The 21,555-nt window shown below is 37.4% G+C and overlaps 1 protein-coding gene across 3 annotated transcripts in view; it reads left to right on the plus strand.

Moving 5' to 3' along the window:
* LOC140746946 (uncharacterized) overlaps positions 1–21,555 on the plus strand; it is a 124,795-nt gene that overhangs the window by 44,400 nt on the left and 58,840 nt on the right. For all 3 annotated transcript variants that reach the window (XM_073079128.1, XM_073079130.1, XM_073079129.1), the window contains exons 2-3: positions 6,632–6,775; positions 7,525–9,266. In XM_073079128.1, coding sequence (XP_072935229.1) covers positions 6,632–6,775; positions 7,525–9,266 — 1,886 coding nt within the window. The remainder of the gene's footprint in view (positions 1–6,631; positions 6,776–7,524; positions 9,267–21,555) is intronic.

The raw sequence follows: 21,555 nt of genomic DNA on the forward strand, positions 1-21,555 counted from the left end.
TAAGTGCAATTGTGTTTTATTGAGAAGGTTGCGTAACATGAAATATAAATAGAAGTATGTGTATACTTCTATTTATGTGTATGAATATTGCGTATGTATTGCGATCTGTAAAAAATGGGTTAAAATGCCGTTGTCCAGTATAAGTTACTTCATTGCCGTCAATATAAAAAGTATTTAAATTTATTGACTACAATTTCAAATAGGAGTCCTACTTGAGGTCACAAATGCTATTTGTTGGTTATTTCCTCAGAGGACTAATTGAGAGGCTCAGGTAAGTCACTTACCGTTTATGCCAGTGTAACTGCTATTATAAGACAGAAATATCCTAATAATGTTGATACCCCAGTTGAATAGTATCCACTACTGTATAAATAAATAAATTCGAATAGTACCGATTAGTTGACCGATTGACTAAACCGGGTGTAATCACGACATCGGCTGCGATTATACGCAGTGTGAGGAAATATCACATACGAGTATGCAGGCCTTTCGATTGACCCTCTAAAATCGGTGAATAGTTTACTTAGAACATGAGTAGTTCATTGAGTTTTGTATAGGCATTTAATAATAACACAATATGCCTTTAAAATGTAGAGTCCCGAAATATTGAAGTTATAAATATTGACGTTATAATATTGAAGTAGAAAACGAGCGTTCAGTCGACTTGATGGTAAGTTGCTACTGCTGCCAATGGTCACCTGTAATCAACCCCAGATAAGATGAGGTTCTTGGAGTTGGAGGACTAAGTTGGAAAGCCTAGGATAAGTGTGTCTCCCTTACCACACCATTGAAACCAGAATACAGCAGCGCTTTATTTTTACTTTATGTTTTGTCGTTTTCCTAACGGGGAAGGTGTTGATTTCAATTATGGTAGATAAGTGTGTCGCCTCTCCAACCTTCCTGATAAGTCAATATGGAAGATTATAGTTTCATTTGTAATCTTGCATATTATGGGATATGTCACTTCAGTCTTTTAACTTCACGGAGCACTAAAATTACATAAGCCTTCGTATACTGTATGTAAGGAATGTGTCGGACACGGCGATTGGTCAAGCTAATTATTTCATTAATGTTTAATGATCACTCATTCTACATCGAGTAATACATCACTTGATGCAACGACATAAACAATATATTACAATGAAGACAATCATAAACTTGTAGAACAAAAACCATACATAAAAATACTTTTCGATAATACGAGTATCTACACTGTTGTATCGCTTTCTTATATTAACATACATATTAATAATGTATGAATTCTTGGGTTTCCAATATTTTAATACACGGATAACTATTAATAATTTGAACATCTATTACCTCTACATTCTTATACAAAAATATGCATGATGTTTACACGATATAGACTCAAAGTATAGAAAAAGTTCTACAGGAAGCCTATCACAGATGCGTTACTACTTCTCAAGATTAAGATGTAAATCCAAATCTTTCCTCGATAGCCTAAAACGATCTATGTTACAGCATTGTAGGCTTTTTTTATTTGTCGCACTTTTTATTTTGACATTTTTGAGCGCAAACCACAACCCCTCTTGGTAGGTCAATGCTCCTTACACGTTGGTGTAACTGCGCGGAAACTGGTTAAAAAGGAAAGTAAAGTGTACCATGTACCTCCAAAATATATTCAACCTTTTCAGTTTCGGAACCTCGTTCCAATTATCTCTGCGATTAGCAGACCGAAACCGAACTAGTTCGTTAAACCGCCATGATACTCAGTTCATTGAACCCCAATTAACCTCTCATATTAATTGAAACGACCTAAATCGGTCCCACTTTCGATCTTAAATGAAAGGAAACAGCGCATTTAGTACTTGCTGAAATACTTACCTTAATGCCCGCGATGAGTACTCACTTGAAGTAAATGCCCCATTCCAATGGCGTTCCAATATTGCTTCAATCAATTTTCAAGTACTTCACGTACAGACGAATACGTAATTGCGTATAGTCCGCGTCAAACTGCTAGTCCGCTCTGAAGTTTTTGCGAGCAGGTGTAGGTTTGAAGGTGGTAGAACCCTTTGTGGTTCGACTCCGGCGGCACCACCGCCACACCTATTTCTACCTAATAACAGCAGTGTTAGGCGCTGCTGTGTTCCGGTTTGAAGGTTGTAGTAAGGTAGACAGACTTTTCCGGCGCATCTGTGGCCGACCTCAGGTAGGAATATCTAATCCTATCTGGGGTTGATTACAGATGTCCATGGGCGGCAGTAGCCACTTACCATCAGGTGGACTGCATGCTCGTCTGCTACTTTTATATTATAAAAAAAGTCATACAATTTGCTATGGCTGCGCAATTCATTTCTATATTCAGAGCGGACTTACAGTTTTACGCGGACTATACTAATAACCGTTTTCATTCATATATCACTATATCGATATACTCGATGCTAACCGTTAGAACAAAACCAACGAGGCGACTAATATAGTAAACCGTTTTAAAATAATTGCTATGTCTCTGTTAGATCTCACGCGCTGAGGTGTGAACGAAATAATTTGTGAAAACAAGTGCGTTTGTGGTTCGTTTGCTAAACGTTCATTTAACAAGTTGTTCTGATGTCGATATAAGTAAATAGTTTTCGATGGCGATATGAAAGCCAAATATCGGTAACTTAACCCTTATCAAACTAAACGGATATTTATTACCTCAAGTACGAGTAGGCTTCTTATGTAGTTAATATAAGATAGCTTTTATTTAATGATAAACATTTGACATTTTCGCATACATTTGAGGAGTCATTATTGAAGTCGTTATTGTTTGCCGCAACACTGATGGAATTGACGATCATTTATGAATTAGGTACTTATACCTAGGGCTGGCATCGCCTGACTAGCGAACGCCACACAAAGATTAAAGAAACCTTGGGATGAAATTGAAGTTTTGTTCACAGCTCTAGTTTTTTTCGGAATATCCAGAGGGTGATCGGTTTATGAATTTAATTTTTTTAAGAAAAATTATATTGTTTTCAATTGTTGTTTAGTTATCATCAAGAAAATCTGTTTCAAACCAGATTCAAAAAATATTCAGGGTTCATATACCTTTTAAAATCTCGAAGACGCTCTTCAAATTAACACATCGATCCCTCCTACGTATAATAGCGTAACTGCAAAATGAAAACTTTACAAGAGAGCACTTCAAAGTTTCGAATATGCTAAAATGCGAATAAAATCTGCATTTCTGCTGGTATCTCTATGAAATTTGATATATGTATATATTTTATTTTATACGCTTTATAACGTTACTTGTGTCGACAAAACACATTAAAATAAGGCAATTTATGCAATCAAAATGAAAAGGTACTTTTGTGGGTTAAGATATTATACGTAAGAGGGGTCAATATAGCCGGTTAAAACGGGGCAGTTGGCAGCCTTAATTATCCGTCTTCTTGATATGCAAATTTAAGTGTTCGCAGAACATCAATGTTGCGAAAGTAATTTGTTTAGTTATTGTAATGTTTAATAAAACATGACATGAACATAAGTTAAGTAATTTTAGGTCGTTTCCTCTGAAACATTTTAGTTAAATTGTATTATATATAGTGTAATATGTATTATACATGTTATTATAGAAATAAATGGAACTGATATTTGCCATCACTTGGATTCAAAGCTAACTTTCTGCTCCAATGTTTTTAATTGTAGACGATTAATTTGCAATTGGCAAGCTATTGGTAAGAATTTTCTATTAATTCGATACCTCAACCCGGGCACGGGTGTATTCTGGGCAAGCCACCCTGAGGACTTATTGTAAAGAATTTCCAGGCGTGTAGGTTTCCTCTCACGATCTTCCATACCCGATAAAGCAAATACAAATTAATTAATTTCTAATACGCAAATTACTTTAAAAATTAGAGATACTGGGTTTGAACTTCGGCTCCCTCAATCGTGAGGCCCAGTTTGAACCATTAGGCTATTATTGCTTATGGCAAAACAATGATGACACAAAATACCATCATGTCAACATTAAGCGCCCGATAGATTCAGGCGGCGTGCGGGTTCGAACCCTGAATACATTTCACAGTTACGACAGGTGTTCTGACACGCGCGGCCCCACGGTAGTTGTGGGAACTTTACTATTCTACTCCACTTACTTATACCGGTCAACTTACACCCGTTAGAAATAATCAGCCAACTTTTTTTTACTTTTATAATATAGGAGTAACAGACGAGCATGCAGTCCACCTGCTGGTAAGTGTCTACTGCGGTCCATGGACATCTGTAATGAACCCGAAATAGAATTAGATATTCCTAGCTGAGGTCGGCCACAGATGCGCCGCTACCCCCGAGGACTAAGCTGGAACGCCTCGGAAAAGTATGTCTTCCTTACCACACCGTTCAAAAGGGAACACAGCAGCACCTAACACTGCTGTTATTAGGCAGAAATAGTTGTGGCGGTGGTGCCGCCGGAGTTGAACCACAGAGGGTTCTACCACCTTCAAACTTCAACTTAACCAATAACCAATTTTTGTCACCACATTTCGAAATTTGAGAATTTATTCAGACCAAAATTGACAAATTTTAAATTTTGGCCGATAAAATTTGATTATAATTGATTTTTAAATACGTACGGATTTTAACTATCACCTGCAATTGATGACGTCATATACATACATCGCTTAACCAATATACGTATAAGCTATGTAAACAAGGCGAAGTTTTTTATTAAATAGATATTATTGTATCAAAATTATAAGTCAGTTTATCGACTCATTCGTAAGCTTTTGGTTGCAAACAGAAGCTATTTTTCATGTATCAAAATTGGCTTAAACTTAAATAATGTTTTTTATACAGTTACTATGAAATCTCTTTGTAAAAATATAGCGTCCCATTTTCAAGAATGTATACTATACAAAAGTACAAAAGATCGTGAAGGGTAATGCCTTCCTTCTGTCAAAGTACTAACAAGGTGATCGGCTAAGGTTGAATTACCATGACAAAGGACTTTCGACCTTATCGTAATGGGATAGGCAGGAGAGTGGCATACGTATTTACTTTACAAAGCCTCTTGGTATAGTAATTGCTGGCTGACAAGTCGAGGTCGTGGATTGAGGGAACGTCCTCTGTAATCAATATGTTCACTTTGATAAATAAGTTTGGCACATTGATTCTTTACATAATGGGAGTAATAAATGAGTATGTTGCGTGCGTTGCTATTCCTCTTTTAACCTTCTTTAACTTTACTATCAAAATGTGCGAGGGATCATTGATTCAAGGGTGATCTTCGAAAGATTAGTTGAAATACAATCAGTTCTACAGTTCTCAAATTATGAAGTTCGTTCTTTAAACATAGAGCCCCTGAATTCTGTACGCGATATATAACTTATTTTTTATCCATCCAATCATCCACCCAATTTTGTTTTTATTTAGCGGTAAAGGAAACTTACAAGAACGTGAAGAACCCTTTTCATATACCTAAATTCTACACCCTAGGTAGGTTGAAGGTAGTAGAACCCTTTGTGGTTCGACTCCGGCGGCACCACCGCCACACCTATTTCTACCTAATCAGCAGTGTTAGGCGCTGCTGTGTTCCGTTTTGAAGGGTATGGTAAGGGAGACAGACTTTTCCGAGCCGTTCCAGCTTAATCCTCAGGGGTAGCGGCGCATCTGTGGCCGACCTCAGATAGGAATATAATCCTATCTGGGGTTGATTACGGATGTCCATGGGCGGCAGTAGCCACTTACCATCAGGTGGACTGCATGCTCGTCTGCTTCTCCTATATTATAAAAAAAATGAATTTTACGTATTTTTATTTTTTCATAATAACATTTGTTTTTGTATTTTTATTACACCAGTTACTCGAAAATATATATATATTTTAATTAATACTATTATAATGACAATTACATAATTACAATAGATTGATTAATGCTTGCTCTTTGAGACGATTACAGCATCACACAGGTTTACTGATAGCAAAACCATTACATGAGAGCATAATTATTTTGTTAACAGCATGACTAATGTATCACAGTTGCGTCACGGCGAAGCAACAGAGAAAGTTCCATTGTATCTCATATACCTACAATAACACTATCATTGGATGACTAACACGACGTGTAAACCGGTGGATCTAGAAATATCAACATTTACTATATTATATAACTTTTAATTTGGCAAACATCCCCTTAGGCGGTTTGATAGAGGATTAATCCTTGTCACGGAATAAAATGCAAGGAATATTTAATATTGTGTAACCTACTCTATTATTACTTGCTGACCCGGCAAACGTTGTTTTGCCATATAAATAAAAAAATGTTACGGGTGAACAACCCTTATCACTTAGGGGTATGAAAAATAGATACTAGCCGATTCTCAGACCTACTGAATATGCATATAAAATTTCGTGAAAATCGGTAAAGCCGTTTCAGAGGAGTACGGAACTAACATTGTGACACGAGAATTTTATATATAAGATTATGTGTCAGTTGAAAATATCCACTTACTTTGAATGTTACTTTGAATGTTGTCAGCTTGTGATGCAGCAGCATCTTTTCCGAATATCAAGTACAGTAATCAAATATTAATTATCTACTCCCAAAATGTAAAACATCAGTTATAAAATTTATGACTACCACTAACGCCATCTAGTATGCAGTAGTAATAATATGTTTTTTTCAGGTGACAATGGCAGCACTCACGCTTTGTACCTCGAGACCATAGTCGAGGAGACGAGTGATGATTTACGTTCCGAACGCTCCTCCGCCGCCACCTGGCTCTCTGATTCAGATGCCGATTCTGTCATACATGTACGGGGGACTGCAGGTAAAACATGAATTTTTAATTAAATTAGTATCTATAAATATAATTATAAGTCACAAAAAATTGGTTTCGTTTATTCATTTACAATATACATAATAATTTATTTATTTAATTATTTGAATATAATTTATTAACCGTATTTAATTAATTGAATATATAAATCTAATACATTACATTGTTGATAATATCAGCTCAATCATACTAGGCACGCCATCTAGAGGGCAATAGGAATATTAACGAAGAAGTGCAGTTGCTTAGTATGCTTGTGCGTTCAAAGCAGTGTTCATAGATGGCGCTTTACTTTTATACATTCTACTAAGCGTATATAATTTAGGTGATTTCGTGGGTCCTTATTTATAGTATTGACATTATCTATTATTGTGAAAGTTTGGATGACTTCCAACTCTTACGTTATTATAATTAACATACAATGCTTCATTATCATTGTCAAAGCTACTCCCACCTACTTGCCTACATAGCGAGATGGCATTGATAGGCAAAGGTAGCTATAGTATACTATTTGCATAGATAGGTAGGTATAACTTGGTTCATTAAAGAGTATAATCCAAAATGGCGACATTTCTATTTACTCTCTCCCATGTTCTGTAAAATGTGTCAACGAGAAACAAATACAAAAGACCATTTAGGAATACATTATTTTTGAAACAAACAATAAGTACATACATATCTTTCAAATATATCTAGAATGATATTACCAGATGCATATGATTGAGTGTTATTTTCGCCTGTAGGGTCAGAATGCGACAGCGAGTCAGAGCGCGAGTGGGCCTGCCCGGCGAAGAGACGAAGGCGGGAGCGCGCGTCGTCACCCACCAGCTCGGGCTCCCTCTCGCGCTCCTCCAGCCTCGCGCAGTTCGAGTCGCTCGAGCGCTCCTGCGCGGCGCCCGCGTCCCCCAGCCTTTCCCCAGATTCCCTGGAATCACCCCCGGCGACTCCGCCACCCACGCGGCCGGCTCCGCGTGCTCATCTCTCCGCCGAGAACCTCAGCGAGGACAGCGGTTACAGTGAGCGCGCTCGGCGGCCGCCCCCGCCCGCGAAGCGCGGCTCGCCCGAAATAGCGCACGGGCCGGTCGCCGCCGGCAGCGCGCCCTGCCTCGCGTCGCCCAGTGCTGGCCGGCGGCCGCCCCGCGCCGCGCGCGCTGTCTCTCTTCCCGCCGAGCTCGACGTGTGCGCCGAACCGCGACGACACGCGTCCCACCGCGCGCGCTTCCGACAGACCTTCGAAGTGTGCGACAGTCTCACCGTCAGCGTGGCCGACCTAACCGCCCTCGACTATCGCGGCGGGCCGCGGCGCCCGCGCCTGCCGCCCCCGCCGCCGCCGCCGCGAGTGCCGCAGCAGCCGCCCCCGCCGCCCCCCGTCGAGGTGATTGCGCGACAGCCGGCCTCGCCGGTCCGCGAACCGAGCGCCGGCAGCGACTCCACCACGGAGTCCGAGCGTGCATTCGCCCGCGAAATGGAAGCGACCGCTCGACAGTTGGACGAAGTAGCGAAACGAGCCCTAGAGGGTGGCGGAGATTATGACCGGGAACTCTCGGTTCTGACCGCTCGAAGACTTCGGGACTCGTGGGGCGCATGGGACGACGTCCTGGACGAGCTTCGTAGACGAATGGAGCCCTCGTCCGTCTCTCCTTCACCTCCACGAACGCCATCGCCGGATCCGATCAGGGAACCGGTTTTCACCTCGACGCCTCTGCGCCCCGGAGACGCGCGAGTGCGCTCGACGCCGGAGCTCCGAGCGCGCGCTACCCCTCAACGCGAAACGCCGGATGAGTTGCGAGCGTCGCTCCAGTTGGTACCGCCGCCGCCACCGGACTCCGCGCCTCCCGTGCGCTCGGTGTCCGCGGGATCGAAGGGGGTTACATTTTCGCCGGTAGTGGCTGAAGTCAGTTGGCGAGAGACTAGTACGAGCACGACGACGAGCGAGAGCGCTAGCGATGACGCGGCCGACGCGGAGGTAATAGTGGTGGAGGGGAGCGGCGAGGAGGCGCGCGCGCCGGCCGCAGAGCGCGCCGCCGCAATGACGGACGCGGGCGCGCGTGCGCCGAGGAGCCGCATCGCCGGCTTCCTGTCGAGGTTCGCGAACTTCCGATTTTCGGGGCGCAAGGAGAAAAAATCACGGGGCGCAGGCGCGAACGGCCGGCCTCCGAGCGGTCCGCCGGCGACGGCGGCAGATGCGGGGCAGGGAGCGCGATCGGCGGCCGCCGGGCCGCAGTATGTGCGCATCCCGCTGAAGGAGGAGGGTGTGTCGCGGCCCGCGGCACCCCCCGTGGCGGGCGGCGTGGCGCACAAGCCGCCGCGGCCGCGCCCGCCGCCCGCTCCGGCGCCCGGCGTGCTGGAGACGGACGTGGACACGCAGCGCACGGTGCTGCACGCGCGCTCGCTGCTCGCGCTGGCGCCGCCCGACCAGCGCACCCCGCGACCGCACAAGTCCATGGAGTTCCTGCTCGACAAGGAGAGCGCGCAAACCGTACAGGTGAGTTCCGTACTTAATATCTATGTACCTGTCTACTTCTTTCATTCGGCAGCGATGCGCAATGTTTACAAACAGCGCGATCGATGCCGGCCGACGACCTCGCGCTGCACCCGATGACACTTGCCATCTCGTCTTGACATTCGCGAACACTCGTAATTTGCACGTCCGCCGATTTGCTGCGGCAGTTAATGGGGAGAGCCTAATGACATCACGTACGACAGCGGTACGTGCTTCCCTACGGCGACCCTACTTATGCTAGTAGCGGTCTTAGATTGCATGTAGTCAGCGCTAACACGGTTAGCCGGTTACAAAGAAGAACTCGCACCTGCGGGACTAATTAACAGTGACTCCATTAATAGTGTACACGTATTATGCGGACGTTATGACAGCGCAGTCCCCGAGGGCGTCGCAATACAGATATTCTCACGCAATTCATTGCATAGGGCGAAGGTGAAAGTGCGGACATCTGCATATTCGCTAAGCATCGCGCGCACACAACATCCGCCGCAGTATGGTGTGGTGGGCGTCACATTATCAAAACATATGTGTATCAGTCAGTCGTTACGGTCTCGATGGCAATCATAATTTCGATCGATTCTGGCAACTTTCGACCCTATGCCCACGCAGTTATACAGCGCATGTCGCGGTAAATAACCATTTGGGGGCAGTCGCGTAGAATGGGATTTATATGCGCAGGGTTGGGCTAGAGATTAGATAGCTAAAGGTCAGGTGACAGCGAAATTCCTCACGGATGCTTGAATGTGTCGAATACGCTTTCAACACATTTACCAAATTTAAACAAACTTTAACTTCTAAACTCACTATCCTAATATGCTTAGCTCCATCTTAGCTCAATATACAGTAGGTTACACAACTTATCGACATAATTCATACAAAATTATATAAATGTCGACTTCAGAGAATGTTCCGTTTATACAGTTTTCATTCGTTAGTTGGATGACAGATTTCTAAAGGTTATTATGTAAATTATAATCCCATCAAGGTCCCTTGCGTCTATTATAAGTAATTATAGCAATTGAAGACAATTTATTCATAATTCTATGAAAATTAATAACTGTTATATAAATAGTGAAGAGTTTTTGCTCTATGACAAAAAATATTGACGTATTGTCTATGATATAGATAGGTACTTACACAAAGAGGCGTTTTCGTAAATAAATTAGTATAAAAAGTACCTATTAAAAATAACGTTTCATCAACACAAAAAATAAACCATACAACTTAACGTAATTTCCCGAAAACAAGTAAAAATGAAATAAAACTGTATATTTTTAGTATTTCCGTCACTTGAAAAATATTACTGAGTATTTTACTGATTTCAATTGCAAAATTCAGTTGACTGCAGTCTGTTCGCTCACAAAGAGAACCATTTAAACATTTAAAACAAAAAGGCTTATTTTAAATTCAGCTCTGAAAAAAACGTTCTGAAACGTAATGTAAGCTGTTTTTCGATTTACCGTGACGAAGTTGAACAGAATTTTAAAAATATTAAAAGCATTCTGAGTTGCGACTTAAAACGAAATATTAAATAAAGTGAAGTTGTTTTTACCTTTACAGTAAATATTTTGTTTTAGTCTCACAAGTCTAATTATACTTACTTGTGTATATTTTAAAAGAAAAGTAACTGGTGGATGTTTAAAGTTCCTATATGAACCATAATATACTTGAACATTAAAAAGTTTAAACTGTTTTTGGGACAATAGTAGGTATTTGTGTAAGTTCAAGCAATTGAAACGAATTATAATTCTTATCCTTATTGAGTACGATGTCTAGAATGAATGAATGAATGAACATGTATATTATATTAATGACATCAACATATAATTGGTCATTTTAGTAGCAGCAAATTATTAATTGCAATGATTTGCATATTTTTACTTTTGATACACATAAAATATTGGTCCTAATACGTTTGCATCGTCCAAAAATGAATCTCACATAACTATGATAACATAGCATAACTATAAAGTAACAGTTATTTTTCGAGAAGACGTAAGGTTTTAACCGTTTCATTTATAAATAATACTAATTATACATTCATGAGTCAGGAGTCAAAGTGTACCCGGAACTACGGATTTCCTCTAAGTTGAGCTAATTTTTAACAAGTATAAGTTAAAAGCAAGGTGATATTAAAGTCACAGATGATTAATCTAATGAAAGAATAATTATAAAATAGTAAACACAACGTAATAATTATCTATTACATATCTCTATGATGTAACTATAGCAATCTATGATAAGACTTCAGGAAATACGTTATCTCTACATCACAAAGCACGTACTAGTATTATCATATGTTATAATTTATAACGATGACCACTTGTCTCCTGCACATAATTTTTATCCACGGTAAATATTTTCGGTGGTAGAATCCTTTGTGGTTCGACTCCGGCGGCACCACCGCCACACCCATTTCTACCTAATAACAGCAGTGTTAGGCGCTGCTGTGTTCCGTTTTGAAGGGTGTGGTTAAGGGAGAAAGACTTTTCCGAAACGTTTGAGCTTAGTCCTCAGGGGTAGCGGCGCATCTGTTGCCGACCTCAGGTAGGTATCTAATCCTATCTAGGGTCGATTACAGATGTCCATGGGCGGCAGTAGCCACTTACCATCAGGTGGACTGCATGCTCGTCTGCTACTCCTATATTATAAAATAAAATGACCGTATTACGTGACATTGTATTATAATTTAAATCATGTGGTAAATCAGAAAGAACTTAGATGTAGTCAAAGTAAGTCCTGAGAAGCAAAGCATCTGTAATCAATTTCTATAAAAATTCTGTTGCAATGGATAGCAGATGTTCATGCGCGACTAAGTTTTGCTGTTAGTCCCATTAAATCATTGTCTATGTTTTCAAGGTTATAACATCCGAGTAGACAAAACAATATATTTTGCTATTATGTAAATATGCTTACATAATAACTATATTTCTTTATGCCGACAAGCTTATTTAAATATGCTGCATAAGAACCAATTTACTTATACGTTGCGTTGACCATATTTTTCATACCTAAAGGTTTATTCGTTTTAAGTAATAAATTGTAAGTCGCTGCATAATAATAAATAGCAGGTATTGCTGTCATATGTAAAATGAGTTTACTTTTCTCCGATTAAAATTCCTAATATTCTGTCAACATTATGTATTTCTACATCTAAATAAATAAAGATGCTTAACATATTGTTTATTATGTGCACTATTACAGAATACAGATATATTATTTGTCATAGATAGAATTAAACAGATAGAGCCCTTGAACGACACATAAATATAAGATCTCTAAAACATAAGATCCCGAAAATCATTACTCTCCGAAGTAAAAAAGGTTATGGAGCTCGCCACACGCTTTACACAATACGTTTCTAAACATATAACTAACGATTTCTCTAGAAGTTTCGTTCTCACAGTAACAATATATACGGTATTATTTAACTTAGCTTCACATATACTCGGGTAATTATTAAGATACTATTGTTGGTTGCCGTGATGTCACCAAACGGGTCTGTGAATAATAATATTGAATAATCTTATTACCATTTGCACCTTGAACGGGACGATTTATATGCGACTTTACGTACCTACATAGTAATTGTATTGACATTATATTGCTTTTGTTAAATTATAAATTATAAAAACTAAGTGCATTTGACATTGTGTTTATTTTGGTTCGTCGTCAATCCATAACTGTCTCACTGTTGAGCACTGGGACTGAGCACATAGTCTACCGCGCTGGCTAAGTGCGGATTGGTGTGAAGTAAGTGTGAAGCCTTCACACGCCTATCGGAACCTTTTTTGAGAAGTCAAACATGCAGGTTTCCTCATTATGATTAACTGCACCGTTTAAACAAGAGATATTTAATTAAATAAACCCTTCATAGTTCGAATTTGAACTACGGCTTACCTATTTCAGCCCTTGTAAAACTATGTTAAACCCTACTGTATAATATTTTTAAGGAAACAGATCCAAATAAACAGAGATAATTTAGATAATTGCTATCCTTGAGGACTAGGCTGGAACACTGTATAAGTGTCTGTGTGCTTTACCATATTAAACTTTGAATATTGACGTGGCCGTAATCGAATCCGGAACTCTCTGCGAGCCAACAACCTTACCCTTGCTTTATCTGTCTTTCTAATCGTCAATAGATTTAACACGTCTCACAAACATCTTGGAACAAATATATCGGCTCTGCGTTTATTTGTAGTTTAAACGAGCTTAAGAGCGTCTAATGGCTTTAGAGGTCTTTGGTAAACAAACGCCTTCACTTTCATCTCTACGTAGCGATGAGTGATGTTGATATCTATCTGCGTATTGAGCGCAATTGACCAGCTGTTTAAATATATTTTGGGAATCTCATTCAAATGTATTTTCGAAATATCATAATAATATATATGAATTACATCTACTATTTCTACATATTATTTGACGACCTCCATGGCGGAGCGGTCACTATACCGGTCTGACGCGCAGAGGGACCCGGCTTCGATCCCCGGCGAGACAGAAATCTATATGATGAATTTAGGTTTCTGTTTCTGGGTTCTGACACACACAGACAAATACACAAACACCCAGGTTTGTGTATTTGTCTGTGTGTGTTAATGGCACCCACGATACAGGGAATCCTAGTGTGGGGCTGTGAGTGTAGAAAGCGAAAGAAACTATTTCTACATATTGGAATTTAAAGTGCCTAATAGCTTCTACCCTTTTTATGGCCCAATTTTTAGCACGAGTCTCTTCCCACTGTTGGGACAGACTTTGGGCTTACTCCACCACACTGCTCTATTAGGGATGTAAGAAGGGGTAAGGGATAAAGAAAGTTAAAAAACTCTAAGAACACCTTTTATTACTATACGATACAATGAAACAATCAAATATTCTTTTATTAAAAAATAAATTTTATTAAAAAAGTAGGTAGAATAAAACGTAGGTGATTCGTTTCATTATTAAATGAAATCTTAATTAAATGAAAATGAATTCATAAATGAAATAATTATTAAAGGTAGCATTATAACAAAGAATATTTTTTGCGAATGTTTCCCACATAAAAGTTTAAAATCATTTATATGTTTTTGCGTTAATTTAAGAGTTATTTGGAATAATGAACTTGAACTGTGTTATAAATTGACGTGTAATATAAAATATCGAGTCAAATATACGTACCAGAAATGATAGTATGGGTAATTTGTCAATTTTTTTTTGCTATTTTATTTCTACGTTTCGTTTTAGAATCAATTTTCATACCTAAACCTCTTTCCAAACTTTATAAATGCCAATATTTAAAATTCCCACATACTTTTTAGGCTTCTTTATTTACTATTCTACTCATAATGGCTCGCATGAAGATTAAAAATAACTAATTACCCTTATCGTTGTATTAGTTGAAATTCACAAAACGAAACTTCACAAGGACTTTGCACAGGTAACCTACAGATTGCTTTGTATGATTACAGTAAATAGGGCACCGCGTTCCTGGCTACGTTCCACTTAGTACCGCCCTCGAGTCTGACTCCTTACTCGGGCACATAGATGAGTGCACTTATATTTCTAAAAATGTCGTCAAATGACACGAACTATTTCCTCTGTCAGAAAGAAATAGTTTGTGGGTTCTACTTACTTTGTCTTTAGATCTCAGATGAAAATTATGTTGTATGCACTTTAAATTTTCATATTTTATTATTATTTATTGTGTTTTATACAATAAATAAGACAATAAAGATATAATAAAGATAAGGCATTATAAAGAGAATCTTTCATACAGAGAAATATATACTTTCGGTAGAGAAAACTGAATCCTGATTACAAAGAAAAGATTTTTCAAATTTATTTCATCACAATCAAGTAACAACATACTATTAATCGCTAGAGATAATTATACTTATTCGCTTATATCACCATTGCTGTTGTTCACATCACTTTGACTGAAAACAAAGTACAAACATTCTACTAACGTACTACTATTTTATACAACTAATCCACACTTAGGCAGAGTGGTAGGCAATTTATAAGTAATTTCAATTTACAATATGTTATGAATATGTCCAACAAACAAACTTCTAAAATTAAATGGGTCTGAAAAATCAGGAATACAGCTATATGATCCTTTAGTGCCGACTCGAGTCTAAGCTCTACTCGAGTCGCAGAGGCGTTTGGCAGTTTTAATTAAGGTGCTATCCTTTTAGTGGGAGATGCAATTATTGTGCTGCTATGTTCTCCTTCGAGGTCCAAATTATTTATGGAACAGGATTATCTATGCCTGTTATCTTTCTTATGTATTAATTAATCCAAATATAATCGGAGTTGCTTTCATAAGTCCACAAGCGGCAGTATCTCAATTGATATATATGAGGAAGTATATTCGACGTAGCCATTCAACTCTAAAAATAAATAGGTCAGCAGAATACAATTGTGTCCCCCTTTAGTGCCGACTCGAGTCAAGCTTAAGGCTATACTCGGAGCGCGGATTTGAGTGCAGCCATAATTAAGAACAATAAGAAGTATTTATTTCGTTCTTTCTGCCCGCGGCTTCGTCCGTTTTTGTAGTTGGAGTAGTATTTAAAATTAAATTCGTTTTCAGAATGTCACTATATTTATATTATAATTTTGCACCAAGGAAAATTGAGTAACTTTTTAAAAATTTCGTTAACAGAAGTTATATGGGTCTAAAACTTTACAAAAAATTAACGGATATTTTAATTCTATATTGTCTTAATGCTAAATGTTTCTACTTAATTAGGATACAATAATTTTGGTACTCATTTTTAGTACAGATAAACAAAATTTACAGATATGTTGTATTTTGTTCAAATACTAAGAGAAAAGTTCACCTGCTATCTAAATTTACTTTACAATTTCACTAGCTTCCGTGTATTCCTTTAAACTCCGCAATGCAGTAGACTTTGCTGAATCCTTTTTATGTTAAGTAGGGATGTAACATCGAATCTGGGTCCCGACGGGAAACAAAGTGGGTGAGTTTTATTTTGTAACCTGCAAGCACATCCTTGGTGATTTAGAAGCTAGTGAATGTGAATGCATGAAGCAGCGAAGCCATTTGAAAATTAAAAGAACGTGTTTTCGTGAAAAGTGTAAAATGTGATTTATGGATTTTTTTTTTATAATGAAAATTAGTAACATAGAGGCAGTAGGAGATTATTCTTCCTTAATAACTCTTGAACATTCTACAAATAATGTTTAAGCAATTGAATGATTGAATAAGCTAAAAACCAAAGGCTTGAAACAGCCAATATCTCATACCATCAACAAACACTGTTTACACATCGTACAAAAGATAGAGTTTTAAAGCATTTTTATGGAATTAAAGAAACTGAGCATGTAATCTGCTTGGTGGTAAGTGGTAACTGCATATGAGCATCTGTAATCAACTCTAAATAAAATACCAGAACACAGCATCGTTTAACATTGCCGTTATAAAGCAGACAATTAAATAAGCGTGACTTTGATGCCTTTGGAATCATGAATGATTCTAAATCTTCTTTGAAGGTGACAAAATAAGGCAGTCACGAATGTCACGATCCTGAGTGATCGGTACGAGATGCCATTATCAGACCGTAGCCAATGTGACCAACAATGAGCAACGTTCCGACTGTGGTAACCGGTTGTAACCTATATGAATGTAGGGGTGGCAAGATTGCAATATAAAGATATTGAATTAAGTAATACGCAAGGGATTTTGCGGGAATTTACTTTGGTAACAAACATAAAAAGGACATACGCGCCGTTTTTGGTGCCATTTTACAAGGTTTTCTTACAAAACTGGAGGCTTGGAATACATTCCTTAAAACGTAGGTGACAACCCTACTTAAGTCTTGACGAACTTGTATGTAAGCGTTTGTGTTACAAGCAAAATCTGAATACTATTCGTTTTAAGTAAATCAATGCATTTTTTTTTAGAGTTTAAAATATATATTGCCATAATTAAAAGTGTCATTTGAAATACACCTTACCATAAAGAACTTTATATAAATGTTACGATTTTCATTTCTTTTTATGTTTCAAAAAATATTTTGTGCAAAAAATATTTACGAAAAAATATTTCACTCGCATTAAGTTGCATTATAGGTGTGACAACAATAAAGTTTTTGTGATGGGATGCACAATGCGAATTGCAGCAAATCTACTACATTATAATAACTTTTCAGTTCAGTGCATTATTATTGTACTAATTAATATAATATATACTTTGAGTACATAATAAGTACCATTGTGTCCACGTACTCGTACATCTAAGCAAAAAATAATACGAACTCATATGATTTTCCATCGATATTCTTATATTACAACCAAGCAACTTGCGTAAAAACTATTATTATATAACTAACTATAAAGTTTATTTATTGCTTATAAGACTCGCTAAAATAGGTTTTGTAGTTGTCGAGATTATCTTAGACAGGCGGAAAGAAATAAGAACATTTTTACATACTAGGGTCGTGATATGCACAATCTTTTGATATTCATATTTTGTAATATGAATTTGGAAACATGTAATTATTTAATGTTACAGACCGACACGGCAATTAATAATATGTAGACATTACGTAGCTTAAGAAATTATCTTCGATGTAACCATATTGACTCGAATCGATTGCGAATGATAAAGTGATTTATTTCGCAACACCCAATGTTATTTAATCCGTTGAAAGTTATAGTAATACTTTTCACGGCAAAATGTAATTATTGTTGCAAAAACTATTATAGAAGATTGCTTGATGCTTTTTGGGTATTTTTCGTTTCATAGTCGATTATATTGTTAAAAGAATTGCATCTAGATCTTTTTACCTTCTTTTTAGATAGACGTAACACAATAATGTCTATAAAATCACTCACACTCACAGTCACACACCTAACTTTTATAGTGCCATTTATTATAGACAGATAATATGTATTCCTATATTTCTATATAATTAATAAGTGATTAATCTATGTATCATGCATCCGTCCCGTCCGACATGCTTAAAGGGCTATGTTTTTTTTTACATATTTATACCTAAACGATGAGGCAGACGGGCTACCTGATGGAGCAGTCACCGTCGCCTATTGCCATTTGCAACACCAGAGGAGTCGCTAATGCATCGCCGGCTTTGCAGAAGTGCTGTTTTTACACCTTTTTGTTGGTCCCCGGTCAGACAGACATCTACAGGATAAATTTGATCGAACTGAGGTCGGCCACAGATTCGCCGGTAACCCAGAGGACTAAGCTTGAACGCCTTGAAAGTATGTCTCCCTTTCCACACCCTTCAAACCAAAACAAAGCAGCGTATAACACTGCTTTTATTAGGTAGTAATAGGTATAACTTTCTACCTTACATCACTATAGAGGTTCTTCTCAATAGAGGTCGCATTCCGATCCGGTAGTAGTTTAAGAAAAATATTGTACCTGACAATTTTTAAGTGCCGTCGTTGCCGTCCTATACAAAATAAATATATTTCATTTAATTTCATTAAATTCGTACGGACAGTGAGTGTAGAAAGCGTCTCTAAATAGCTACGAATATTTCTACGGATTCCAACATTTCCATGACACAATCGATATGATAGAATAATGTATTAGCTCACAGGTGTCGCAAGTCTCATCAATTGCCTGCATGTCGAGCGACACCTTGCTACATGCACGGAATAGCGATATTGATCCCCAGGGCTTTTAACTGAGCCGACTATGTGAATCACCTATGTTCCTGTGCAATCATTGTAGGGTTGTCACTTTCAAGTTTTAAATGTTTTGCGATGTTACGTAGGTATTTACCAATTTACTTGCAAGTTCGCATATTTATGCGAACTTGCAAATAAATTAAAGGTGGTAGAACTCTCTGTGGTTGTACTTTGGCGGCATCAGCACCACACCTATTTCTGTCTAATAACAAATTTTGTGGAAGTGCATGGTAAAGCAAAAACAGTTATTAACGATCCAAATTATTTTAACGCGAACGCGTAAAATAAAATGTAACTTGATATTGTGAATTGCTCAGATATAACTGCAATAATAATATTTCATGCTTACTTAATGCTTATGTTTGTACGTAGGCGAAAGTTACTCAATTATAAATGGACTGTATGCTCGTTTGCCACATAATTCTGATTTAAAAAAATAATAGACGGAATTAATAGATCTATGCGTTGACAAGATGACAACCCTAGGAATTCATTAGTTATGTGAAGCGCGGTAGCGTTGCGTAATGGAAATAAGGCTTTGTTCAGTCTCTGCAGGATACCTACACAAGTAATATGTCCTTAAAGTGCTAGGTGGTTATAGTTGCGCTGCACGGTTTTCATTTTTTGTATAGAGACTCTATATTTTTGAAGTAAAACTTAATCTATGTCACATTCAATAAAATGCACTCATTATTTAAAAAGTTTCGTCATTACACTTTTGGTTTACGAATTGATTCTTACAAACATACAAAGTAAAAAAAATAAATGAAAAAGACAACATATTGATGCCTTGGATATAAGCATATGTATTAATACAGTAACTATTTTGAAATTACGAACCTTTAAATTTTGTTTATTCGTGTACAATCACATGTTTTATTATTTTCCATCAATAACATAATATTATTATGGCGTAAGATATTAATCCTCAGTAGTAATTTCATTTTTAAACATAAAGTTAAATATAGAATGACATAATTATGAACATGGCGTAGTTGAGTTAATTTTCTGCCATACCGTTACCCGGGCACCGGATATTTGCAGGTAATCAGTGATATCGAGTATATCCGGCTAGACTCGCTTACTTACCCTGACGGTTATATAATATCCGGATTATCGGACGCAAGCATTTTTAATGTTGTTATAACTAATAAAAACTACTATAAAGGATACAATAATTATTTCTTGATCCAATTTATACCTTTTTTATTCCCGCGCAAAATACAACTCAAACGTCAAGACCGTTCTTTTTCTTTTTTATTCTAACTCATACAATCGTACCTGCCAGTGATTACATAAATAAGAACATAGTATTATAAAAATCACACATCATGAAAGTAATACAAAATAATCAATTAAAATGATGTTAATGATATATAATTATAATCAAGTTTATATTTATAACCTTTATTTTTTATGTAAAAATATGTTGTTTTATGTAAAAATAAAAAGTTGTATGTGAAGGTATTACTTATATGATTTAAAAATAATTGTCCTGTTGAATGTTACTGCGTTATACGTCAACTTTTTGTTATGATTGTTAATTAACGTGAGTAATAATTAATCATAACCTAATTTGACCAAATTGGTTATGATATTGGTTATAGTAGGCCTACCAAAGCCACACAATACCACAGCTTGAAATTTGACAATGATTACATAGGTTATACTATATGCATATATAGAAGATTTTTTAAATTTAAATTTGGTTAAAATTACTTATTGTTAGTTATTATCAATTTTTAACGTTTGTGCCGGAGTTTTTATTATTAGTTATAATAAAGATTAAATTTGTCGTAAATTGTCACTTTTGTCTAAGATTCTTGCTCAAACATTATAGAAGCAGTATTATATGAGTTATATCATTTGATGTAGAAGATGAATTGCGCTCTACTGCATAATATATCGCCAATGTATTACTTTTAACTTTCTCTTATTAAACACTGCAATCATGTTTTTGTGCATTTACCACATAAGTCTAAGTAAGATTCACATTTACTAAGCACTTTCACTCCAAAGTTACATCGTAAGTAATAGTATCTTCATATTAATTCCTGTCAAAATGAGTTCAGTCATTTTCGACACAGTATTTTCACACTCATTAGTATAGTATAGTCATAGATATATAGTATTACAATTTTAATAAAACGAGCTATCCAAACAATATACGAATTATAAATTATTATGAAGTTTCATGACAAAAAGAAAACAAAATACTGATATAACAAACCATCATGAAAAGGAAAGAAATATATATCTTATATATTTTTTCATCGGGTTTTTTTCACGTGTTTAGCCAACGACAAAAAAGTGCACAGACAGGATAACATTTCTATGGTACAGATAATACACGAGAAGAGCTCGTAAAAAATAAAACTGTATCAAAGTGTAGAGTGCGATAATTCTGAAGTGCGCTCATTATTTTTAATAGCTCATCGAGTTTTGGAAGGATTATGAAATGAGTCAACGATGTTTGTTTATAATATTTTAATGACGTCGGCACTTGGGAGTTATATTTAGAAGCGGGACTTTGTTGACACGTACCGAGTGATCGGTTTATAACTTCGTAAGTATGTTTAGTATTTTCAAAGTTATTAGGGAACCGTCT

The sequence above is a fragment of the Epargyreus clarus genome, unplaced genomic scaffold (assembly GCF_041222505.1).
Source record: "Epargyreus clarus isolate Ecla_fem2 unplaced genomic scaffold, WU_Ecla_fem_2.2 ptg000014l, whole genome shotgun sequence".
NCBI lineage: Eukaryota > Metazoa > Arthropoda > Insecta > Lepidoptera > Hesperiidae > Epargyreus > Epargyreus clarus.